This window comes from Camellia sinensis, chromosome 7 (assembly GCF_055761805.1).
Source record: "Camellia sinensis isolate YWXY chromosome 7, ASM5576180v1, whole genome shotgun sequence".
NCBI classification, from domain to species: domain Eukaryota; kingdom Viridiplantae; phylum Streptophyta; class Magnoliopsida; order Ericales; family Theaceae; genus Camellia; species Camellia sinensis.
The window spans coordinates 89037758-89064599 of record NC_138967.1 but is presented as its reverse complement, the minus strand read 5'-3'; the positions used below and the strand labels follow the sequence as shown (position 1 = coordinate 89064599).

The window sequence follows — 26842 nt, the reverse complement described above, 5'->3', positions numbered from 1 at the left end:
AGTCAAATAAAGAAACTAAACCCCAAGCAAAGAATCATGCCAATTTCAAATCATACCTGAGGGAGAAATGTAGGGAAATTAGTTAAAGTTTTCTCTTGTTAAGATTCCGAAAGTCCAGTGTAGCTTCAGCAACAACGGTCTAAAAGTTCACTGCAATGAAACATTGGAAGAGTGATTTTCAAATACGATTTATCATATGATATGCCATCATAAATAGAGAATAATTGTTAGATGAAATCATAATTTCTTTTTTTCCCCATAAATAACTTATTGTGAAAGGACTATAAACATCTTTACCAGCTCAAACATGAATGAATGAATAGGGTCTTTTAATTCGATGGACTCCTCTCCTCTTTAGGTGGGAAATTCTCCAAAACTGGTTTAAGACGTTGGCCAATCACTTTAAAAACATTACCATTCTTGGGATTTTCAATCTGGGCCCCATGAGAAAAAACAGTTTTAACTATGAAACGGCCCAGTCCATCTAGATCTCAATTTACCAGGAAACAAATGTAGTCTAGTTTTATACAAAAGAACCTTTTGTGAAGGATTAACAATTCCTGTGAGTACAAACAATATTAACATTAAAAACATATCATATACAATGACACGGGGAGGACTAGTCAATCAACTAGATGCCCTTTTTTCTTCCAAAACAGCACACCTTTTATGCTCCCTTATCGACAAAAATATGCAATCCTGCCTTTAGGCAATAGAAATATTATCCTTTATTCGATGAAAAGCTACAAATACAAGACCCTTGTGAGTAAAAAGGTATACATCTTATGTAGAGGGGTAGAAAATTAAGATAAAAATTACCATTTGTTTTGCTGAATTCGAGCAGCCGGAGCACCCTTGACAACATTGCGGTCAAATCTAGCGTTTTTGCTATTATCTAAGTCACCAAATATATATTTCATAAAAGGAACAAATAAAGAACAGAAGACGGGTAGTAATTAAAAGGAAAAACAAATAAGTATTTGAAGACCAAAATCAAAATATTAAAGGATTGGAGGTACAATGAAATCTTGTCTAACCTTTGAGAGAGGTTTTGTGGATGTTATGAGATGATTTAGAAGCATACCGAGTCTTATGGGCCTTGTTGAGCAATTGATATTGTTGAAGGCTCAAATGTAGTTTTTCTACAAATTTAAATTAAATTCATTAAATCACAATTAAATACAAATTGAGAGAATGAATATAATATCCAAAATTCATAGAACAGCTATGTAATTTTAAGCATTCATCACACCTCCCAACCAACTTTATTGCTAGAACCTAGCAATTAGGGTGACTAAAATAAAATCAAAAAGTAAAATAAAAGCAACAACTCTAAACCACTTCTGCAAGAAATCACGATTGAATTTAGCACATGCAAGAAGCCCTTAATCCAATAGGTTACCCCTCGTGGACGAGTAAAAGTCTCGTCGGGAAAGTCTACGCAGACCCTGATCTGGCCGTTTTTTTTCTCCACAGGCACAATATTTGCTAGCCAAGTTGGGTACTGTACAGGCTCAATGAACTTGGCCCTCGGCAACTTTTCTACCTCTTCCTTAATCTTTGCCTCAAGGTCAGGGTGATACTTTCGAGCATGCTGCTTAATTGGCCTAGAGTTGGGAAAAGTATCCAGGTGATGGGTGACAAGAGACGGGTCAAGACCAGGCATCTCATCGTATGTCCAAGCAAAGACGTCACTGTACCGCTTCAGTAGTGTTATCAATTCTGCCTCAGCTGTTGGAGCCATTGTGTCCCTGATGAACACGGGGCTTGCTCTGCCCTGGCAAGTCACTGAGGTTGACCTCAGCAAGCACCTCCTGCTGCGGTTTGGGTCTATCTTGCACGCATTCAGGGGCGGGCTCAAGTGTCTCCACCAACTCTTCTTGGGACTCGTCATCGTCACATTTATTTGCCTCGGGGCCTTCCTCCCAAGGTATGAAGCCTACCCTCCAAGACCCGTCTTAGGTAGTAAACTGTCTTACCGCCCTCCCGCACCTTAACAATCTTGGGCGAAGGACTTGTGGACTTGCTGCTTCTCTTCTGCCCACTACTTTCTGGAGCAGCCCCTGCATCCCGAATGCCTTTCCATTTTGGCAATTTTACTCCTGCAACTTTACCAGTCCTTCGAGTTTCAACCGTTGACAACTCAGTAAAGAAAACTGCATCCAAGTAGTGTGCCTCCTCAACCCCAAATGGTTGTTCAAACGCATTTATATGGTTACTGTGCGCTTTCCCAACTTTGCCTTCACACATTGGTGATAACTCGACAGGATAGCTCCATATCGGTGCATCCAAGCTCTGCCAAGTATCATGTGGCAATTTTGTGTCCGCTTCAATCACATGAAACTTGGTTGCGGAATAGATCTCACCAACTGCTAAGTCCATGACCACATGGCCCTTGGTATCTTTTTTCTCGCCGCCAAAACCCATCACAGTGATGGGTTGGCGAACCATCCTGGACTCAGGGATCCCAATCTTTGCAAAGGTGTCAGTAGTGATGATGTTTATGGACGCCTCGGCCATCAAGGAAAGCACGCTTGAACTCTACATCATTGATGCATGCTGTGACAAAAAGAGGACGATTATGGGGAAATGGGTATGCTCTGTCTGCCTCTAAAAAGGTAATGGCCCCATAAGCTTCCTAGATGCGCCGAGGCACATACTCCTTAGCCTCAGCAACTTCATCATGGTGCACTTCAAAGATATTAATGAGGGCTTCTGTTGCTTCCAACCCGGCGGCTTGGCTCAGCCCCAAATGGTCAAAGAAGGCGCGAAACTTAACAGAGTTTTGCAAGGCCTAGGCATTAGCATCCTTTGCGAATTTTGCCTCTGCAGGTACTGTCTCAAGGAGCTGGCCGGTTACAATTTCTTCTAACTCATCATAGTAAGACGCCATATGCACTTGATCATGCACAGGCCCGAGATAGCCAATCATATATGTATATTCTTTCCCTTCTCCTTGTGGTTAGGATAAGGGTCCTTCCGCACATGACAGTTACCGGCATCTATGAACTTCAGCTCATTTGCGTCAACTTTCTTCTTGAAGATACTTTTCAAAGTCCAACAATCCCTAGTAGGGTGTCTGGTGGTTCTGTGATAGACACAATAATCCGAGCTTTCTTTGTCCTTCTTAGTTGCAGGGACATTAACTAAAGGCAAGGTAAGTTCACCATCAGCTACCCATTCTTTAACCAGAGCCTTAACATTCTCAACGCTGCAAGGACATGGATTTCTGTCCTCATAACTCTTTCTCTTCCGAGAGGACGTCGCCTCCCCTTGCGAGCGGCTCCCTCCTGCAGAGGTTACCGCAGCAACTCTGCTACTGCGAGGGTAGCGGTGGCTGTCACGAGATCTGTGCAAGGAACCAGTGGTACTGAGGTTCCTAGCTGCCTCAATCAAGGCTGAAATGGTAGGCAGATTATGATTCACCAAGAAAATTTTGTAGTCGCGTATGGCACCCCTCCACACATATGCCGACTAAATGGGCCTCATCCATTAGTTCATGACAATCAATAGCCTTATCTTGGAACCGCTTAACATAGCCCAATATATCTTCACCCCCCTTTTGGACATTTCGCCCAAGGGTGAGAGTTGTAGCTTTCTCTTGGACTTGGAAGAACTTCGTGTGGAACTTGTTCACCATCTCCTCCCAACTCTTGATCGAGTTGGGAGCCAAGTTCACATACCAGCTGCAAGCCCTTTCAGTAAGTGGACTTGGAGAACTCCCGAAGGCGCAAAGAGTGGTCACGGCCATGGACACCAAGAGTTTCAATGAACCTCTGGCATTGCCTTGTTTCCCATCAAACTTAATAAACTTGGGCACTATATACCCAGTTGGGTATGGCATGGTCAATATCTCCTAAGAGTATGGGGCCTTCACATCTGAGTCGGGGAGAGATGGGAGTGGCTTCTTGCTATGCTCTTGCTCGAGCATAACTTGTACATCAGCTAGAGTAAAAAAGTGAGTGGGCTGGAATGGTCCAGTCTGCTCCTAGGTAGCTGAACTAGCGGCCGCACCGTTCGCCTGAAGTACCGCCGGAGGCACCTGGATTGGAGCCCAAACCTTAGGGAACAGGTTAGGCACTGGGTTTGGGACTGCTGCGGGCGGAGTTGTTTGCACTGGAGCTGGTCGAGAAGCCATGGCCATAACAGCCTCAGTGAGAGTTTGCAAAGCTGCCAGGATCTCCCTCTGCGTGTCCTGGAGTGACTGAACTGCCTCAATCACAACACTGTGGTCACGGTCCTCCGCATGTGCTATTCCGCCATTTGAAGAGCCTTGCTGAACTTCATCCTCTGCCATTTTTTTCCAGTGAGGTATGTAAACCACTATGAGTATGAACCATCAACAAGGCAGCCACCCCAGCGGAGTCGCCAGAAATGTAAAGGGGTTCAAGGTTAGAGAAGGTAATTAGAGAGGCAAAACTATGCTAATGGTCCAAAAATAGTGGAAGTGGCTGGAGAATGAGCAGCTGCAACTGTCTGGAAGTTGGAGAGTGTGCAGCTGGGTGAGGGTGAAGCAAGTAGCTCAAGAAGAAATGTATAGCAGTGCCAAAATGGGCAACATCTACCCCAAATCCCCAAAATTCCTCTTGTTGAACCATGGGAAATAGGTCCTATTTATATAGGCTTTTCCTTGGCACCAAGAGGACACCAAGTGGCCAAATAGAGAGAGGACATGTGTCCTAGAGGATCACATGGAATATTCTACCTTGAGCCACTAGGCTGAAGGTGCCACGTGTTCTTTTGCATGTACTGTGTACTATCTGTTTGCCTCCGCAACTACCTTTTTGAGCCTCAGCAAGTGTAGTTGCGACGGGAGTGTTTGGCGCTGTAACTCCCTCTTGAGCCTGAGGAAGTGCAGTTGCAACAGGAGCGTTTGCCGCTACACTTGCCTTCTCAGCTCGAACCTCAGCAAGTGCACTCACAGCGATAAACTTTGCTACTACACTTGCCTTCTCAGCTCTACTTGGCCACTACATGCATTCTCAGAACTCCATTAATCTGCTATCGACAATGTTCGTGCTCACCGCAGCGAAGCCTTCACCCTTAGCCACCTAACCACAAACTCCCCAACTTCCCCAGGCAAAGGCCACAGCCAAGCCTGCTATCAGCCTTGCTGTTCCTTAGTACCAAGCCCAAGGGGCTTCCTTAGTCCTGCCTGTGAAACTAAGGCAGGTCTATGACCTGGGTAATGGAAAGGAAGTCCCTTATGCTAGGGCTTCCCTGCTCCCATCTTCGCGGGATCGTCGCGGTAAACTGGTACCCTGAGCCTGCTATCAACTCCAACCAATAAGTCTTGGGGCCTGCTATCAGCCTTGGGCTAGTAATGCCTTGAGGACTGCTATCAGCGCCAGGCATTACCCTCTCCTTGCAGAGGGAAAGCTTTTCCCAGAGACTGCTCTCACCTTGGCGGGATGTTCCCTCCGCAACTTGGTTGCGGCGACAGTAGTTGCTGCGGTAGTCATTTCTCGTGGCAAGTTCAAATGGCATAACCGACAATATTGGAGATGGCGGCGCCGACAAAGTGCCTCTGCAACATGGGCGCCTCTGCAACCTAGTTGCTTCGGTTCTCTTCTTCCCTCAGCAACTCCAGGTGGCGACGGAACCGAGAATACTTGGAATGGCAGCGCTAAGACAAAGTGCCTCCGCAACTTGGTCGTCGCAACTGTCACCTCTGCAACTTAGTTGCTTCGGCTTTCTCTTTCCCTCATCAACTTTGGATGGCGGCGGAGCCGAAGATATTAGGAATGGCAGCGCTGAGGCAAAGTACCTCGGCAACTTCCCCGCTGCATGTATTCCCTCTGCAATTTGACTGTGGCATGTGTTCCCGCTGCAACTTGACTTCGTCATTTTCCCTCGTGGAGTCTATTTGGACCCTTGGGGGGTCGGACCTACTCCGGCCCACTGTTGGCCCACTTCCCTTGGACTTTAGCCCATGCTCCTTTTTCATTCCTGGTCGCCTCTTTGCGACGACCTCAGTACTTAGGCCCATACTTAATTTGGGGTTTAATTTCTGACCCTCTAAAAAAACAAAACGCAGTGGCTAGAAATAGTGCTAAAGCTGAATTTAGATCAATGGCTCATGGAATTTGTAAAGCTTTGTGGATCGAGAGATTATTGGAAGACTTAAAAATTCCAAGAACATCACCAATGGAAGTTTACTGTAACAAGAAGGCAGCAAATGCAATTGCTCATAATCTTGTTCTTTACAACAGAACTTAGCATGTGGAAGTCGACAAGCACTTTATCAACGAAAAGATTGAGAAGGAATTGATCTACATGTCTTATATACCCACTGCGGAGCAGATTGCAGATGTTCTTACAAAGGGACTACACAAGAAGCAGTTCGACCACCTAATCTACAAGTTGGCCATGGAAGACATATTCAAGCCAACTTGAGGGGGAGTGTTGGAAATGGGAAGAAAATAATTCTGCCAGGATATGGCTAAATTCTTTAGGATATCACAGCTGTAAATATCTAGATTTAGTCAATACTATAGAATAGGAAAGTTTATATTTAGAATTAGAATTAGTAACTAAATAGTAGCTAATCAGTCCTCAGAATCAGTAGCTAATCAATCCCTTATTTTATGCCATGTATCTCCTATTAATATAGGTGCTGTGTGTACATTGTTTAAATATGAGAATAAGAAATATTATTCTTTCTAGCTTTCATTCAAAATAATAAAATCCAATTTTCCAACTAGTACCAAGCATGTAGATTTTAAATTTCTGAACAAATTTAATTAAGGCATTTCAAAATGGCCTATTTGACTGATCAATAAATTAATGGAAGGAAAATAACAAGGTGCAGCTTTTAATAGAGTAAGTAGAACTTCAATTGGCGAACAATAATGCAAGACCCCAAATGTTCTAGCAAACACTCACATGGGTGTTGGTCCCACACCCATGTGCGTGGTAGATTTTTTGGTAAATTTTTGCGTATCCCTAGGCATTTTGCTCATTGGTGAAATATGGCAAGAGATGAAAACCACAAAAGAAGGACATGAAAAGGAGCATAATGTAACTAGGGAATCCTGGAAAACAAACTCACTTGGTAAGTCAACGAGAGATGGAAATAAGCTGAACAAATGATCCAAGAGACATCAATGCTAGAAGCACACTTAGAAACGATTTTTCTGATTTGCATCAAAAAAGAAAACAGAAAAAAAATATATGTATGAAAGTCAGTAATGCCCTTCACTGCTGATTAAGTCCACAGTATCTCTGAACGCATTCTTTTAGACCCTCCTTTTTGAAATTAAACATATGTGTTTGTCAAAATTTCCATTAAGCTCAATTAGTTTCAATACGAAATTACTATACCATATTTTGTTCCAACAAGGTTAGGAAGGCGCATAATAACTTTAAACATACAAAACAAGGTGTGGCATCACATAAGCAACGAAATTTATTTCTGAAGTAGCATTGACAAGACAAAAATAAAATAAAACTACAATTATGAATACCAATATATATGAAGGGTCTTGCTAAAAAGTGCCCTGGGACACGAAAAGTAGACCAAAAAATAAATTTGAAAACACAAGACACTTCTCATTAAATTCAATGCAGTTTTTATTGAAATTAATGCACTTCTTTTAACTGTTTGACCTATTTTCAAGACACTTCCTTATTTCAATCCCAATATTCAGCACTTCTAAAATTTGTCATATACAAATATCAAGTTATAAGGACACAACAATTGCACGAATTATAACTAAGATCATTTCAATAAAATAAATGAAATATATCTTTTAAGAATGGAACCAAAAAGATGACACAAGGAACTTACTTCTCTACATTTCATGAGCTTTAGCATTAATGGAAAAAACTACAAATGCAAGACTGATGTTAGAGAAGGATAAGTTACCAAAATATTTGATATACATGGTTCATATTTCTTCTTTTCTACTTCTAAATATGAAAATTCAGTCAAATAAAGAAACTAAATCCTATGCAAAACTTAGAAAATATGAGGAAGAAGAACTCCGAAAATATGAGGAAGAAGGAATATATTTCTGTTATATTCAAAACTTCTTATCTTACAAGACCAAATGGCACTCCTTATATAGGAGATATTACAAACATCATTATAACCCATTATATGCCACTTACATATTATATATTACCACTATCTACCACTATCATATTATATACATGCCACTATCTACCACCAACACCACTATCATATTCTATACATGCCACTATCCTTCACCAACACCACTATCATATTATATACATGCCACTATCTACCACCAACACCACTATCATATTCTATACATGCCACTATCCTTCACCAACACCACTATCATATTATATACATTATCACAAATTTCCAGCACTCCCCCTCAAGCTGGTTTGAAGATATCTTCCATAGCCAGCTTGCTAGTCAGCTTATCAAATTGCTTCTTGTGTAGTCCCTTTGTTAGCACATCAGCTAATTGTTCACCTGTTGGAAGGTAGGTCATACAGATTATGCCAGCATTGATTTTCTCCTTGATGAAATGTTTATCCACTTCTATATGTTTTGTGCGATCATGTAGAACTGGATTATGAGCTATAGATATAGCTGCTTTGTTGTCACAATAGACCTTCATAGGTGTCGGGTGAGAAAGCTTTAATTCTTCAAGAATTCTTTTAATCCACATTACTTCACAGATTCCATGGGCAACAGCTCTGAACTCTGCTTCTGCACTACTTCTAGCTACCACATTCTGTTTTTTACTCCGCCATGTAACTAGGTTCCCACCTACAAAGGAGCAGTATCCGGATGTTGATCTCCTGTCTGTAACACTTCCTGCCCAGTCTGCATCTGTGTATACTTCAACTTGAAGATGCCCATGTTTCTTGAACAGTAAGCCTCTCCCTGGAGTTCCTTTCAAATATCTTAAGATCTTATAAACGGCCTCAAAGTGCTCTGCCCCTGGTGAGTGCATGAACTGACTTACCATGCTGACTGCAAAGGCAATATCAGGCCGCGTATGAGACAAGTAAATCAATTTCCCTACAAGTCGCTGATATTGTTCCCTCTCTTTGACTTCTTCAGCCTTAGCAGCTTGTAACTTCAAGTTAGGCTCGATCGGAGTCTCCACCATCTTACAACCAAGCATACCTGTTTCTCCAAGGAGATCAAGAACATATTTTCTCTGATTAACGAATATACCTTCCTTGGATCTTGCAAATTCCATTCCGAGGAAATACTTGAGGGCTCCCAGATCCTTAATGTGAAATTCTTTTGCGAGTTTCTCTTTGAGGGCTGCTAACTCTGCTTCATCATTACCAGTTAAAATGATGTCATCAACATAAACAATCAAAATTGCAATTTTACTGTTGTTTGAATTTTTATAAAATATTGTGTGATCTGCTTGACTCTGCGAGAAGCCACAACTGATAACTGCCTTCCCAAAGCGTTCAAACCACGCTCTTGGTGATTGTTTGAGTCCGTATAATGAATTGTTCAATCTGCATACTCTGTCGCTTCCAAGTCTCTGCTCAAATCCCGGCGGTAGGCTCATGAACACCTCCTCTTCAAGATCACCATTAAGAAATGCATTTTTAATGTCAAGTTGATGTAGAGGCCAATCTGAATTTACTGCAAGAGATAACAGTACTCTGATGGAATTTATTTTAGCAACAGGAGCAAACGTCTCCTGATAGTCGATCCCATAAGTTTGAGTGAAGCCTTTAGCCACCAGTCTCGCCTTGTATCTCTCAACGCTTCCATCTGCGTTACATTTTATCGTAAACACCCATTTACACCCAACTGTTTTCTTGTCATTGGGTAGATCAACTATCTCCCAAGTACCACTTCTCCTTAAAGCATTCATCTCCTCCATGACTGCTAATTTCCAATTCGGATCATCCAATGCTTCCTGTATATTCCTTGGAACAAACAAGTGTGAAATCCTAGATGTGAAAGCTCTATGGTTTTTAGACAGTCTTTTATAGGAGAGGTAATTTGCAATAGGATGTTTAATGCAATTTCGGACACCTTTCCTAATTGCGATAGGAACATCAAGGTCAGAAATAGAAGGAATAGGATGACCTAAAATTTCGATGCCAGAACTCGGGTGGACATTCGGGTCATTAGGATGGACATTCGGGTCATTAGGATGGACATTCGGGTCATTATTCCTCAGATGAAATCGCTTCCTAGTATAAACCTGAAGCTCAGGATTTAGATCATTTTGTAGTACTTCTCCCCCTAAACAAGAATCTTCTTGACTAGGCACCATAGAACTTGGTTCTCCTAAGTGATCATTATCAGACAGATGTGGTTTTTGTGTAGGATAAATGACATTGGGGAGCGGGATAGAAATATCCCAAAAACGGTCTTCTACTCCACTTGTCTCCCCCTGAAGAGAAGTGTTGGGGAAATAGGATTTTGTTTCCACAAATGACACATCCATACTCACATGAAATTTCTTGGTTTGAGGATCGAAACACTTATACCCCTTTTTGTTTGAGGAATAACCCAAAAAAACACATTTTATAGCACGGGGGTCAAGTTTTGAACGAAATTAACTAGGAACATGAACATAGGCAATACATCCAAAAACTTTGGCGGGTAAATTAGAAAACAACCTCGTGTCAGGAAAAAAAGTTTTGAGACAATCAAAAGGTGTTTTGTATGTTAACACCTTTGTAGGCATCCTGTTTATCAAATAAGAGGCTGTTAAAATTGCTTCACCCCATAAATATTTAGGAACATGCATGTAAAACATTATAGCACGTGCTACTTCAAGTAGATGTTTATTTTTTCGTTCTGCAATGCCATTTTGTTGAGGGGTATCCCGACATGTAGATTGATGAAAAATTCCCTTTTTTTCCAAAAACTCACCCAACTGCTCATTGAAATATTCTGTTCCATTATCAGAATGTAAAATACCAATTTTGGTTTGAAATTGGTTTTCAATCATATTGTAAAAATTTGTGAATAAATTTTTCACGTCAGATTTTTTATTCATCAAATAAATCCAACATAAGCGGGTATGGTCATCAATAAATGTAACAAACCATTTTTTACCAGAAAGAGTAGTGATTTTAGAAGGGCCCCAAACATCACTATGAATCAAATAAAAAGGTTTGGAAGCCTGGTAAGGTTTTGGCAAATAAGTAGAGCGATGAAATTTTGCAAAAATGCAACTTTCACAATGAAAAGAAGAACAATCAATCCCTTTAAATAATTCCGGAAATAAATGTTTCAGATAAAGAAAACTAGGATGTCCCAGCCTATAGTGCCATAGCATTATTTTTTCTTGAACAGAGATTGAACTAGTACTATTAAAGCTCTGAGCTTTTTTATTACTAGCAGGTACTTCATCAAAGTAGTAAAGACCTTCAAGCATCCTAGCACGCCCAATCATCATCCCCGAGTTCTGGTCCTGAAATTCACAATGGGATTCAAAAAATGTAACACGACAATTAGAATCCTTAGATAGTTTATTGACAGACAAAAGATTACAGGCTAAGTTGGGGACGTGAAGAACAGCATTGAGATTAATTTTCTCAGTTAGTTTAATAAATCCTTTTCCTGCAATAGGTGAAAAACTACCATCGGCTATTCTGATTTTGTCATGACCAGAACAAGGGAAATAGGTACTAAATAAATGGGAAAAACTAGTCATGTGATCGGAGGCACCAGAATCTATGATCCACGGAGAGAAGTTTAGGCAAGAGAAGGCTTTAGGATTTCTACCTGTTTGTGCCAACAAAACACTAGGAGTACCGGATGAGGAGTTGGATTTTATCAGCTTTAAGAGTTGATCAATCTGCTCTTTGTTGAAGGGACTTGAATCGGCTTCATTAGCGGTAGGAAGGCCACGATTTTTCTCTCCTTGTTTGCTGCTTTTCCAGTTGACAGGTTTGCCATGGATCTTCCAACACGTTTCGCGTGTATGGCGAGGCTTGTTGCAAAAATCACACCAGACCCGTGGCTTATCATCAAACCTACGCTGGTAATTTGCAGCCTTGTTGGCCGCAGCATCGCTAATTAAAGCAGAAATTTCAATTGATTCACCAGTACCTTTTTTCTTAAGCATGACGCTCCTTCGGCTCTCTTCCCTTCTGACTTCGGCAAATACTTCGCCAATGGATGGGAGAGGAGGTCTGCCAATAATTCTTCTTCGCACTTCATCGAACTCAATGTTGAGGCCGGCAAGAAACTTGTAAATACGGCTGTCTTCCACAGTTTTCTTGTGGTGGTTGCAGTCGTCAACCGATTTCCATTCGTATGTGTTGAAGATGTCAAGATCCTGCCACAACCTTTTCAACGAATTGAAGTATTTGGTGACGGAATCATCTCCTTGACGAATCTCTCCCAACTTCAAAGTTAATTCGAAAACTTGAGATTGATTTCCTAGGTCAGAATACATCTGACTAACATTATCCCACAATTCTTGTGCAGTAGTATAGCACATGTAATTAGAGCTTATATCCTCCTCCATGGAATTGACCAACCATGTCATAACCATGGAGTTTTCAGCGTCCCAACTGTCGAACAGCGGATCATTAACAGCAGGAGCCTTCTTGTCACCAGTGATGTAACCGATCTTTCCTTGCCCACGGATATACATCCGGACAGATTGTGACTAGCGGAGAAAATTATCACCATTTAGGCGAATGGTGGTGATTTGGACAGAGTGAGAGTTGGATGTTTTCACCGGAATGGCAGCGGCAGGGGTTGAAGTGGTTTCGGACGTGACTTCCGACATGGCTATGACGGTTTTAGGGCTGCTGTGTTTTTTGTTGCTCTGATACCAACTTAGAAAATATGAGGAAGAAGAACTCCGAAAATATGAGGAAGAAGGAATATATTTCTGTTATATTCAAAACTTCTTATCTTACAAGACCAAATGGCACTCCTTATATAGGAGATATTACAAACATCATTATAACCCATTATATGCCACTTACATATTATATATTACCACTATCTACCACTATCATATTATATACATGCCACTATCTACCACCAACACCACTATCATATTCTATACATGCCACTATCCTTCACCAACACCACTATCATATTATATACATGCCACTATCTACCACCAACACCACTATCATATTCTATACATGCCACTATCCTTCACCAACACCACTATCACATTATATACATTATCACAAATTTCCAGCAGCAAAGAATCATGCCAATCTCAAATCATACCTAAGGGAGTAATGTAGGAAAATTAGTTAGAAGTTTTCTCTTGTTAAGATTTCGAAAGTCAGTGTAGCAGCAACAACAGGGTCTAAAAATTCACTGCAATCAAACATTGGAAGAGTGATTTTCAAATATTGGAAGAGTGATTTTCAAATATGATTTATCATATGATATGCATAAATAGAGAATAATTGTTAGATGAAATCATAATTTCATTTTTTCCCCACAAATAAACTATTGTGAAAGGACTACAAACTAAACCATCTTTACCGGCTCAAACATGAATGAATGAAGGTCCTCCTACTGGGATCAGCATCATGTAGAACCACCTCTCCAAAATAAAGAAAAAATAAACGAATTTCCTGAGTAAAACTGTAGAATAAAAGAACAATGCTTACATTAGCACATATGTAAGCAGAATGATGAGGGGAAGAACTAGGAGAGAGGTAAATATCAAGCACCAAAAATACTTCAACATTCCAAATAAATAGTAATTACAAGTTAATAACACCTGCAATAAATTTATGGTCATTTTTTTCCATGTTTTGTTTGGTTCTGTTTTGAATGAGAACCATCATGGCTCAAGCTTTGACAGTTTCTTAAGCTAGACAAGGTCTCTTCTTTTTTTATAACAAAACAACTAACTCATTGCAGCAAGCAAACATATAAATTCCTCTCAAAGAAAGTATTTTCTCCCCCCAACCTAAACGATGCATTGTCCTCAATGTAAAAGACAAAATCACAAAGGTTATGAGATTACCTTAAATAATGAACCATGTCTATATATATATATATATATTTTTTTTTTTGAGCGTCAACAAAAAATTTATTAAAAAAGAAAAGATGAATCATGAACCTACAAGGGATTATTGCCAAAAACACAAGGGAAAAAAATTACAAACGAAAAACTAACGACTCCTAAAAGTAACAATGCTTTTATTATTATGTTTCTGGGTTTCAATAAATAGGGCCTTTTAATTCAATGGACTCCTCTCCTCTTCAGGTGGGAAATTCTCCAAAACTGGTTTAAGACGTTGGCCAGTCACTTTAAAAACATTACCATTCCTGGGATTTTCAATCTTGACGGCCCCATGAGAAAAAACAGTTTTAACTACAAAAGGGCCGGTCCATCTAGATCTCAATTTACCAGAAAACAAATGTAGTCTAGTTTTATACAAAAGAACCTTTTTGTGAAGGCTCAACAATTCATTTGAGTACAAACAATATTAAATTAAAAACATATCATATACAATGACACAGGGAGGACAAGTCAATCAACTGGGGGCCCTTTTTTCTTTCAAAACAGCACCCCTTTTCTGCTCCCTTATCAACAAAAATATGAAATCTTGCCTTTAGGCAATAGCAATATTATCTTTTATTCGATGAAAAGCTACAAACACAAGACCGTTGTGAGTAAAAAGGTATATATATTATGTAGAGGGTTAGAAAATTAAGATAAAAATTACCATCTTGTTACGCTGAATTCGAGCAGCCCAAGCACCCTTGACAACATTACAGTCAGATCTAGTGTTCTTGCTATTATCTAAGTCACCCAATATATATTACATAAAAGGAACAAATAAGGAACAAAAGATGAGTAGTAATTAAAAGGAAAAATAAATAAATATTTGAAGAGCAAAATCAAAATACAAAAAGACCGGAGGTACAATGAAATCTTGTCTAACCTTTGAGAGAAGTTTTGTGGATGCTATGAGATGATTTCAAAGCAAACCGAGTCTTATGGGCCTGGTTGAGCAATTTATATTGTTGATGGCTCAAATGTAATTTTTCTAAAAATTTAAATTAAATACATTAAATCACAATTAAATATAAATTGAGAGAATGAATATAATATCCAAAATTCCTAGACTAACTACGTAATTTTAAGCATTCATCACACCTCCCAACCAGCTTTAATTTTAGAACCTAGCAATTAAGGCGACTAAAATAAAATCAAAAAGAAAAATAAAAGCAACTACTCTAAACCACTTCCGCAAGAAATCACGATTGAATTTAGCACATGCAACAAGCCCTTAATCCAATAGATTACCCCTCATGGACGAGTTAAAGTCTCGTGTTTCCAAAGATGTTACCCACAAATATCCAAAAATTTCTTTACTAAAACGACTTCTTTCATTCTCATGCCAAGGTTAAAGAACCAGCCATGAATTTCACAACCTTAACAAGATAATCAATCAAAGTTCAAAAGACTAGCAGCAAGTAAAGATATTGCATGACATTCAAAATTTGGAGTGTCTAAAAAAAGTTCAACCAACACAGACACAACCTTAGCCTTAAAGTGAAATATAACCCAAATCTCTTTCTGAAACATGCTTCGACTCAAATCTCACCAGTTATTGCACTCAACAAATAAATCACTCGGAATATGGTGCAAAAATTGCTCTCAATATATGCGAGTAGAACAATGTAAATCAAAGGCAAAATATCCCGCATACTAATTTTTTTGAAAAACGCTAATATGAAAGAATAAATAAATAGTCTCATGAATGGAATATCAAATACTGAGAAATAAAATTTCTAGAAATGTCACCCACAAACGTCAAAAATTTTCTTTACTTGAAGGATTTCTTTCGTTCTCATGCTAAAGTTCAAGAACAAGTCATGAATTTCACAACCTTAACAAGACAACCAATCAAAGTTCAAGACACTAGCAGCAAGTAAAGATATCTCATGACATTCAGAATTTGGCGTGTGTGAAAAAGTTTAGCCAACACATATACAACCTTAGCCTTCAAGTAAAATATAACCCAAATCTCTTTCTGAAACATGCTTCGACTCAAATCTCACCAGTTATTGCACTCAACAAATAAATCACTTAGAATATGGTGTAAAAATTACTCTCAATATATGCGAGTAGAATAATGTAAATCAAAGGCAAAATATCCCGCATACTAATTTTTTGGAAAAACGCTATAATGAAAGAATAAATAAATAGTCTCATGAATGGAATATCAAATACTGAGAATTAAAATTACCACACCATCACCCCAATCCATCATGTCCACTTGTAAACTATACCACACTCAAGATCAAATAGGACTTTTATTTGGTTGTAATGCTTGGGTTGAGGAATTACGAAAAAATAATAAAAAGCTAAAGGTGAATAAAAAAAAGGACGTCTGAGAGACAATTGGCATAAAAATAAACACAATTAGAGCATTATTCCAAATGCCTTGCTCTTTCTATTACTTTTCTTTTTGTCTTTTTCAACTTCCTCCTTCTGATTTTTTTTTTTTCTTTTTGGATTTTTTTTTCCCTTTGTTGAACACAATTTATTTCTTCTTTTTTTCAGCTTTTCCCCCTTTTTTTTCTTTTTTTTTTTTTCAAACAAATTTGCCATTGTCAAACTCAAATAATCCCAACATATCTACAAAAGTAAAAAGAAAGTATGGGTTGTGGGGTTAAACAAAGAAAGGCTAACATAAAGGCTCAAATTGGTTTCTAATGGTTTGTGAAGTAATAATAAAAGAAAGAAAAATAAATTAAAGGCTCAAAGAAACAAAGATGGCCTAAAATCATCTCTCAAGAATTAGTATGGTCCTTCAACTTTCATGATCTCAAGGGAATAAAAGTGTCATAACAAATTGATTTATTCTCAGCATTCAACCAAAATGAAGAAATAATGAGACTAACCAACAAATTAATGTCCTTCCAAAGAAAATTAAGAGTAGATGTATAGTAACCCTCCAATAAATGATTGGCACAAAACTCACAGGGTTAAAAGTCACCACTATCATTCTTCAAGATTTTCAAGTCATATCCACTGATCAACTAAAAATTATATTCATGTGGCTAAAGTGCAGTGCAATTATTTCCAAATACGAACACATGAAATACTTTAACAAAGTAGCTAGCATACCAAACTTCAACACAATTTCTCAAGTTAAAGCAATAAAATACTACAAGTATGCCGAATCACTCAATGCATAGAACAATACAATACCATGCACACCTTTTTTTCTTTTTTTAAACAAAACAACAAACTCATTGTAGCAAGCAAACATATAAATTCTTCCCAAAATAAGTATTTTCTCTGCCCAACCCAAACGATGCATCATCCTCGAGGGAGTAAAAAGTGTGATAACAAATTGATTTGTTCTCAGCATTCAACCAAAAATGAAAAAATAATGAGACTAATCAACAAATTAATGCGCTTCCAAAGAAAAATTAAGAGTAGATGTATAATGACCCTCCAATAAATGATTGGCACAAAACTCACAGGGTTAAAAGTCTCCACTATCATTCCTCAAGATTTTCAAGTCATACCCACTTATCAACTAAAAATCATATTCATGTGGCTGAAGTGCAGTGCAATGATTTCCAAATATGAACACACGGAATACTTTAACAAAGTAGCTAGCATATCAAACTTCAAAACAATTCTTAAGTTAAAGCAATTAAATACCACAAGTATGCCCAATCACTCAATGTATAGAACAAAAGAATACCATGAGCACTAAATTTTTATTTTTTTTTAACAAAATAACTAACTCATAGCTGCAAGCAAATATATAAATTCTTCTCAAAATAAGTATTTTCTCCCCCCAAACTAAACAATGCATTGTCCTGAATGTAAAAAATAAAATCAAAAAGTTAAGGAGATTACCTTAAATGATTAACCATGTCTATATGTGCCATTGCCTGCAAGGGGTTAGCGCCAAAAAACAGAAAGGAAAAAAAATACAAACGAAAAACTAACAACTCCTAAAAGTAACATTATTTTGAATAACATGCACAAACCGGATCATTGGAAATTTTAATCAATAATTTTGAACAACTTTTTGAATGGAGTAAAGGAAGTTGGAATCGTCGATCGCTAATTATCTAAAAACTACAAAAAGGGTGTTTTTAGTTTCTACAACACGCCACAACAAATGAAACACAAAATTCCAACAAAATCTCTACAAAAGAAGAGATAAAATTGCATAAGATAATACATGTATTAGCAGTTCACTCTTTGCATGTTTTTTTCCACATGAAACTATTAACAAAGTTTTTTTTTCCCACTTTTCCTTCCATTTCTTTTTCCCTTCTCATACAAGATCCACCGGATGCTTATCATGAAATATAGCCCAAATTATTGGAAAGGAATTTCCAAACCTCACACATATGTTAGAACACTATAGCAATCGCAATCAAATACTTCACAGGATCAATATAAATAAATTATATATTACCTATATATATATATATATAACACCACGTATATCAGTATAACCAATTGCCCTATTTTTGTTTCATCATAGAGTAGTTGAAAAAGGCGTCCTTTCAATACATTATGGAAACAAAAACCTATGAACTACTCAATTCTCAATTCAACAGCACACCCAATTTTCAAACAACACAATTCAAATAATTTTGGTTGAAACTCATATTAAATTGTATGAATCGAATCATGCATCATACAATTCTAACACCATACTAGTTGGAACCTGTAAAAGCGGTGTCAATAGAATTATTTTGATCAGTTACTCATGAAATACAACATCCATTTCCAAGGAATTCTAGCAATGTAAGTGAATTTATTCTTCAATGATAACTGAGATTAGAAATTACATGGTTGTCGACTCTGCTAGCTGGTGCCGGAGGCAAGACGAGATCTGCTTCCAGATCAGGTTGAAGATATGCAAGCACCCCCATCACCTTCTATCTCCATGCCCATGTTAGCTTCCCAAGAATCACGCTCTGCATCACAACATCAAAAAGGATAAATGAAAAAAATAAAAACTAAAAAAAACTAGAACCCAATTTAGTCTCCATTTCCAAGCAATGGCAGCAACATAAGTGAAGGAATTCTTGAGTGATAACTCAGATTACCTGGTTGTTGACTCACAGCTCAGTTGAGGAATTCTTTAGTCTTCATCACTTGTGTTACTACTCGCTGCTCAGTTGCCATTGAATAAAAAAAGGTCTACATTAATCGCCCAAAAAACGCATGGATTTATTATATATAGCCCAACAGACATTAATTATGTAGCAACTACCGCCAATAAACTACTAAGTGAATTTTTAGACCATGTTGTAGAAGCTACACTGAAATTTCGAAATCTTAGCAAGAGAAAACTTCTAACTAATTTCCCTGCATTACTCCCTCAGGTATGATTTGAGATTGGCATGATTCTTTGCTTAGGATTTAGTTTCTTTATTTGACTAAATTTTGAGATTTAGAAGTAGAAAAAAAGAAATATGAAACATGGATATCAAATTTTTTGGTAACTTATCCTCCTGTAACATCCGTCTTGCATTTGTAGTTTTCTCCATTATTGCTAAAGCTTCTGAAATGTAGAGAAGCAAGTTCCTCATGTCATCTTTTTGTTTCTATTCTTAATAGATATATGTAATTTATTTTATTGGAATGGTCTTAGTTATAATTCGTGTAATTGTGGTGTCCTCAAGATATTTGTATATGACAAATGCTAAAAGAGTTGGATATTAGGATTGAAATAAAGAAGTGTCTTGAAAATAGGTCAAACAGTTAAAAGAAGTGCATTAATTTCAATAAAAACTGCATTGAATTTAATAAAAAGTGTCTTGTGTTTTCAAATTTATTTTTTTGTCTACTTTTTGTGTCCTCGAGACACTTGTTAACAAGACCCTTCATATATCGGTATTCATAATTGCAGTTTTATTTTATTTCCGTCCTGCCAATGCTACTTCAGAAATAAATTTTGTTCCTTATGTGATGCCACATCTTATTTTGTATGTTTAAAGTTATTAAGCACCTTCCCGACCTTGTTGGAACAAAATATGGTATAGTAATTTCGTACTAAATCTAATTGAGCTTAATGTAGATTTTGACAACTAAACACATATGTTTAATTTCAAAAAGGAGGATCTAAAAGAATCCTTAGAGCCTGGTGTCAAGAGAAAATTGAGAAACTAATTGGCATGAGTAGTATTTTATTTTTGAGTTACGACTTATGTCTATACTTAACAAAAAAAATAAAAATAGAATCATCTTTACCGACTCAAACATGAATGAATGAAGGTCCTCATACTAGGATCAACATCATGTAGAACCACCTCTCCAAAATAAAGAAAAAATAGACGAATTTCATGAGTAAAACTATAGAATAGAAGAACAATGGCTACATCATCATCACATATGTAAGCATAATGATGAGGGGAAGAACTAGGAGAGAGGCAAATATCAAGCACCAAAAATACTTCAACATTCCAAATAAATAGTAACTACAAGTTAATAACACCTGCAATCAATTCATGGTCATTTTTTCCAAGTTTTGTTTGTTTCTTGTTTGGTTGAAGGCTATTTTTTATAAAATTAAACTTCTAAATAACTGAAAATCTTGGCGGTTGCCTCGCCCTCAATCTCCATCAACATCTCCAAATTACATGGACTACACTAACAGGAATTGCAATGTATGTAGAACTCTGAACGTGAAGTAAAAGCAAAATTAAATAAGATGAGACAAAAACAATACACATTTTTTTAACAATGGAAAAGTGGGGACATGCATCTAGGAGTCACCCAAAAAAAAAAAAAAAAAGAGAGAGAGAAGCAACAACATTATTTAATGGGAACTGCATTTTTATAACTAAAATCTATAGCGGTAGTGATGGAAAATTATTTGTACATCCACAAGCAAAGATGTAGGCAAGTTGCACCCTGCCATGACACAATATACATTGAATGCTTTGATTTTCAAGCTTTTCCAATAGAAGCCTCAGAGTAATTCCAAAACAAAACTTGTCTCAATTCTACTAAAATAACTTTTTTACCTCATAAGAGAAAATTTGGTCTATAAATAGAGTAGAAGTTTTCACTGTAAATAGGGGAACCAATGCACATATTAAAGCTAAAACAGAACATGAATTTCAAAATTACTATACAGAGTGAAAATATTGTGACATGCATCAAGAATAGAGTCAAAGTGAAAATATTGACATCATGCAATGCTATAGCAAAATACACATCAAGAGAGAGAGGAGAGATAGTGACAGTGGTGATTAAGAGTTTGATGAGGGTGTGTGGTCATAAAGCAATCAATGGATAGAGAAATCAATACCAGTAAAAGAAGACCACTAGAGGTTTGAGATTGAGAAATCGAAGCCACTGAGCATTGAAAAATCTTGTTAAGTTGCAGATAAACCCTAGCTCTGAAATCTTCAACACACTTCATGAAGCTTGTTCACCTGATCATATTGAAATCACAAACAAAAATAATCACAAGAATAATCAAGCAATTTTATACAGATTTCAATTAATCTCAAACAATTTGAAGCAAAATTTAAGCAATTCTCCATCATCAGAAAGACGATTTCAGAAAAATAAATAACTAGATTTCAAGATGCATGATGGATTTCAGACGATCTCACACTTCTTCTTCTTCGTCTACTTCGTCTTAGGGTTTGAGTGTGGTTTAGGGGGTTTCTGCTGCTTCGTCTAAGGGTTTTTTTGTGCTTCGTCTTCATGTTCTCCATTAGAAAGACGATTTGAATGAGTCAATTTCAAAGGTTTTGGGTTTCTCAAATGGATAGAAGCTAGAGAGATCGAAAGGGTTTAGGTTTATGGAGAGAGAGAGCAGCGATGAAAGATAATAGAGAGAGAGAGAGAGAGAGAGAGGCGTCAATAAACAAAGGAGTGAAAAGAGAGACCGTTATAAAACCATAATTTTGAAGCGGTGGAAGATTAGCGAGAGAGAGGGGTCTAGAAACAAAGGAGGGAAAAGAAAGTGAAAGTTGTGAAACCCTAATTTTTAACAGGTTACCTTGGGGGTAAGTGGAAGCAAGCTTCAACCAACCAACCTTAAAATGTTGATATGGAGCTGAAATTAATAATATATGTATATATACTAGTGTATGCCCGTACCTAAAGGCACGGTATAAATATTGTTGAGATCAAAATACAGTTATAATTTATATGTATCATGCTAAAATTTGTAAAATCTGTAACTTTTTTTGATAAAAATACTAAAAAAATATAAGAAATATTCATCTTATGGATTAAAATATAATTTATCTAATTTGTTGCGCAAAAAAAAATTTTGAGGTCAAAATATAAATAGATGGTCCGTTTGGTTTAGATTTTCAAATAATTTTATAATTAGAGTTTGGTTGTATATTTTGAAAATAATTTTTACAAATTTGAAATTCAAAACTTATTTGGTTTACAGCTTTCAAAAATAATTTTTAAAATTTTCAATCTGTATTTTATTACTTTTAGTAAACTTTTTAAATATTTTAATCAACATTTTTTACTTTTTCAGATCCATTCAATCTAAATACACTTAAAAATTATCAAATTTAGAGTAATGTTATAAAATTTACACTTAAAAATTTTTAAAATAATTTTTACAAATTTAAAATAAAATTTTATAATTTTGCATGATTTATGTATTTTAAGCATTTGAACTCAAATTATAGTAAATAATACATTTTAATTATTTTTTTATATTTTGTATAAAATAAATACTAACAAAAACAAAAACATAATTTGTTCCCAAGAGAGTGAGGCAACGGTGGCGGTGGCCGCGACGGACAACAAAACACACTTTGTGTCCAAGAGCCACAACAGCCCAAAAAAACAAAAAACAAAAAAAACTCTTCACCCCCACCCACCCATCCATCCTTTCTCGCTCATCTCACTTTTTCAAATTTCAAATTTTAAAACACACACTCACTCTCTATCTCTCCCCTCAAAACACACTTTGCTACCCCAAGAAGAAGAGGCCAAATCTATAAAGGCCAAAAAAATAATCCTGCCATATTAAGTGTTTGAGACGTGAGAGAAAGAGAGAGAGAGAGAGAGAGAGAGAGCGAAGAGTATTTGGGCGGGAATCAAGTGTTTGGTACATTTGAAGGATTGATCTTAACCATTGATATACACTTAGAATTAATTTAGACCATTAAAAATCATTTTGGACATTTTTTAAAATCATCCTGCCAAATTATATAGATTTACCTTTGCCATTGTCACTATGTCAGGCACAATGCCTTGGGTCTCAAATCCCCAAAAATGGCTCCCAGTGTAAGCAAACCTAGATTGAACCGTATCGGCAATACAAAGCCCTCCTGCTTTCTTAACACTGCTGTATACGACAAGGAAGTAACCTGGGGCCAATTCAATAATTCCACCCACTCGCTGCCATTTTAGAGAGTAGTTCAAATTAGACAGTAACTCGAAAAAGGTTGTATTAATAGGAAAATGATATTCTCACACAATTTTCGTACAGAATTTAAGACAAAAATAATGTGACATTGACACTCTTGCAATTATGAACCATAGTGATGGGCATTTGACTATCAATGCAGGGATATAAATGCGACACATCATTTTGCATAAATTTTTAGGGTGCAAATGACTGGGAAAGTCAGCTCTGGGGTAATATTTTTTTTTTGTCAAGGAAAGAATTTTTATTTATAAAAAAGAAAAAAAAAAAGAAGCGATTTTTACTCTTTGTCCATTCAGATGATCAGGCTCTGAATTCATGTATAGAAAACAGTAACATGAATCCCTATGTATGTATATGATAGTAATCAAATTAATTGATTCAGAGAGAAAAAACCAATACATGACATTAACATTTACAAGCAGCAGATACATTTAATTACAAACAGATTAATTAATACACACATCTGCTTATGTAAGAAATTTCTGTTTTTATGCTTTGATTTCACATAATTAAAAAATAAAAATAAAAACAAAAATATTGAAGAAGAAGAAAAGATACAAAATACACAAAGATGACACAGAGATCTTGTTGAGTAACATCTAAGATCTGTCTTGTTTTGTTGAAATGGATTGGAGAGAAGAATCAGGTGGCAGTGTAGATGTGGAGATGGAGGAGGACGATGAGGATGGAGTAGAGGACGAAGAAGAGAAGAGTGTGAATAGCGATGGACTTGCCGTTGGTGTTGAGGCTCCCGAATTCGACAAGGTGGTTCTTACCAGGTATCTGGAACAGCAACCCCGGTGTAAACACCACGAACAACACCGCTGCTACTAGCACAGGCCCCCAGTCCGCCATTGAAATTTACAGACAGACAGACAGACACAGATTATCACCAACTGAACTAACAACGACTTGGATTGGAGCTGAAGAAGACTACTAGTTACGTCTGTGGACGTGAGGAGACTTACGTCTGTTCTAATCCAAATTCGAATTGACCAAACCTAACCCAACCCAACCCAACATTTTTTTTAATTAAAAAAATTCAATAAATTATAATCATAATATTAAACTTTAAATAAATACAACCTATACTAATAATAATTAATTGATATAATGAAACTTTTACAAACTGCTAACTTAATTAAATGTGTAGGTTGCTAACTCATCAATATTTTTTGTTTACAAGATTTTTGTTAAAGAAATATAAATTTAAGGATGTTCATGATGACAATAAAAATGAACAAGCTTCTATGTCCCTGGCAACAATTATAAGAAAATCCTCCATTTAACCTGTAAGTCTGTATTGGCCACGGAATTCTAATAAAAACAGAAAATCAAACCCCAAATTACATATGTATTAATGAAATAAAGAAGAAGAACAGAGAGAAGGAAAAAAAAAAACAAATAAGCAACTCTAAAAATGTATGTATTCATGAAATAAAGGAGAAGGGAAAAAATATCAAACCCACATCACACCAATCAACAAAATGTACATAACCTTGAAGCGAATGTACAATAAAGAACTGCAGGAAGCCCGAAATTGGGGTAAAATACCTCTCTTCTTGAAGACGACAGTGGGGTTTAGCCAAATCAGTCAAAAACAAAAACAGAGAGAGAAGGGGTGAAAAGACTCAATCGATCTTACCTTGCGAGAGCACCGTCGGTAGCGAAGGGAGCCGAATTGAGCAGCGTAGCGAAGAGCCTGCAGAAGATTGTCTGTTCGGCACCGAAACAACGGGACCATCGAGCGGTGAACACGGACAGAGTGCAGAATCGGAAACCCTAGAGAGAGAGTGAGGGCTTGATGAGAGAGAGTAGGAGTGCAAAGATGATCGTCTCAATCGGGAGGAGATTTTAGGGTTTTGGAAGGCGAATTTGTGGGGGTTTGGATCGGAGCGAGGGGATGGAGAAGGGAATGTTGGCGGAGAGTCGACGCCATGAGAGAGAGATTAGAGAGAGAAAACGGTGAATGTATGGATAAGGATGATTTTCAGAGAGAAAGAGTGTGAACACAGCACCCATCTCATCTCTCTCTCAACTAGAACCCATTGAGAGAGTACCTGGACAGAGAGTAAAGAGACGTTAAGGGACGTTTGGCAGACGTGGGAGAAAGACTAGAGAGTGTTTGGATGGGAAAAAAATTAATCTCAACCGTAGATATTGATTAAAAATTATTTCAGTCATTCAAATAAAATGTAACATATTTTTAAAAATTGTTCAAATAAATACATTTTAACATATTTTCAAAAGCTGTTATGTCTTATAATATAGGTATTAGTTTTATCTTCATGCTTTTGTATATATATAAGTTGTTTTCAATTTTTTTTTAAATAAGTTTTTATTTTCTCATCTCACTCATCACTTTTAGCCACCACTCACCACAACTATCAATGAATGGCGAGTTCTGACCAAACTCCGACAACTCTCTAGCAAATGGGTGATCGCCATTGTGATTTTCAATTATCAATTGGTATTCTCCAGGTCATCTCATATTCTTCGACATCGTCCAACTATTAAATTCGACAAATAAGTTTGACTACCCATTGCTAACAGGCACCACATCTGTTCGCCCTTCATTTCTGTCCATTAAATTTGGCAACTAATCATCGCACTATTAATTTTTTTATTTAAACCCTCTCATTCTATTTCAATGCGATATTCAAAATTTTTAATGTAAATTTAAAATTATTTTATTTAAGCCTTTCAACTTCATAATCAAGTTTGCGTAATCTAATTTATAATTAAGGCCTTACACTTTTTTTCTCTTTAACATTTTTTTAAATTTATATATAAAAAAATTACTTTTTCAGTTAAAATAATTTTAAAATAAAAGAAAGTTGAAAATATTGAAAGCAAAAATAAATAAGATAAAAAATAAATAAATAATAAAAACTGTATATTTTTAATCTTTGATGAAGTCACTTTCATTCACTTTCTGCTCTTATTATTTTTTTTTTCTTTTTATCTTTTTGTTCGTTATGGGGATATAAACTGAAGCAACGTAACTTTGAATAAATCACAAAAGTGAAATGATTTATTTATCGAATTTGTTGTCACTCGAATCGTTTGAATTTGTGCCAGCTGGACGATTGGTTTCACCTTCGTCTACCGCAGTTGTCATCCTGTCATCTAGATGACTAGTGTGAACAAATTCATGCAATTCAGACGGCACCAAATTAGATGAATGTAACATTCCTGGTCACGAAAATGGGTCAAAGATTTGTGGGACGAGAAAAACCGAACCCCATTAGAGGCGAGACGGTGGAATAAAAATGGTTTTCGTTAGGGATGAGGAATGGAAATGGAAAAAAATAATAATAATTGGAGATTGGGAACAGAGAGTGTAAAACTCACCCTTCTTGTCTCGTTGCCATTCCTATTTATAACTTCTCCAACCGGTCGGGGTAGGAGTTGGGCATTGGCCAGGTCGGACTGGACCAAAATTTTATCACTTTATAAGCAATTTGTGTTGAGCTGATGTAATCAATTTAAGTCAAATCTAAAATTAATAGTATAATATAATTCT

At 36.8% G+C, this 26842-nt stretch overlaps 1 protein-coding gene across 9 annotated transcripts; it reads right to left on the bottom strand.

Annotated features, from left to right (window-relative positions):
* Positions 1-878: 878 nt before the first annotated feature.
* LOC114268229 (uncharacterized) lies at positions 879-25096 on the bottom strand. Of its 9 annotated transcripts, XR_014335609.1 has the most exons (10): positions 24962-25096; positions 23106-23285; positions 21211-21337; positions 19001-19064; positions 18740-18868; positions 14848-14908; positions 14629-14705; positions 13433-13534; positions 1038-1142; positions 879-895 (listed from the first exon to the last, which is right to left on the bottom strand). XR_014335609.1 is itself a non-coding variant. In XM_082878577.1 (9 exons), the coding sequence occupies exons 5-8, from the start codon at positions 18821-18823 to the stop codon at positions 13478-13480; spliced, it is 279 nt and encodes a 92-aa protein (XP_082734703.1). In that variant the 5' UTR covers positions 18824-18868; positions 19001-19064; positions 21211-21337; positions 23106-23285; positions 24962-25096; the 3' UTR covers positions 950-1142; positions 13433-13477. The 9 variants fall into 6 exon arrangements, 4 of the variants coding, with proteins under 4 accessions (XP_082734703.1, XP_082734704.1, XP_082734702.1 ...); XR_014335608.1 differs by lacking the exon at positions 879-895 and having other exon boundaries at positions 950-1142; XR_014335610.1 differs by lacking the exons at positions 879-895; positions 1038-1142 and adding an exon at positions 13169-13261 and having other exon boundaries at positions 19001-19094.
* Between the last annotated feature and the right edge of the window lie 1746 nt (positions 25097-26842).

Excerpts from the sequence above, each read along its gene's own strand:
- LOC114268229 (XM_082878577.1), bottom strand. The coding sequence starts at position 18,823 with ATGGGGGTGCTTGCATATCTTCAACCTGATCTGGAAGCAGATCTCGTC. Across the intron at positions 14,706-14,847 it reads CCACAAAACTTCTCTCAAAG|ATAATAGCAAGAACACTAGA; the intron begins GTTAGACAAGAT and ends TGGGTGACTTAG. Across the intron at positions 13,535-14,628 it reads GAATTCAGCGTAACAAGATG|TTTTACTCAGGAAATTCGTT; the intron begins GTAATTTTTATC and ends TTTATTCTACAG.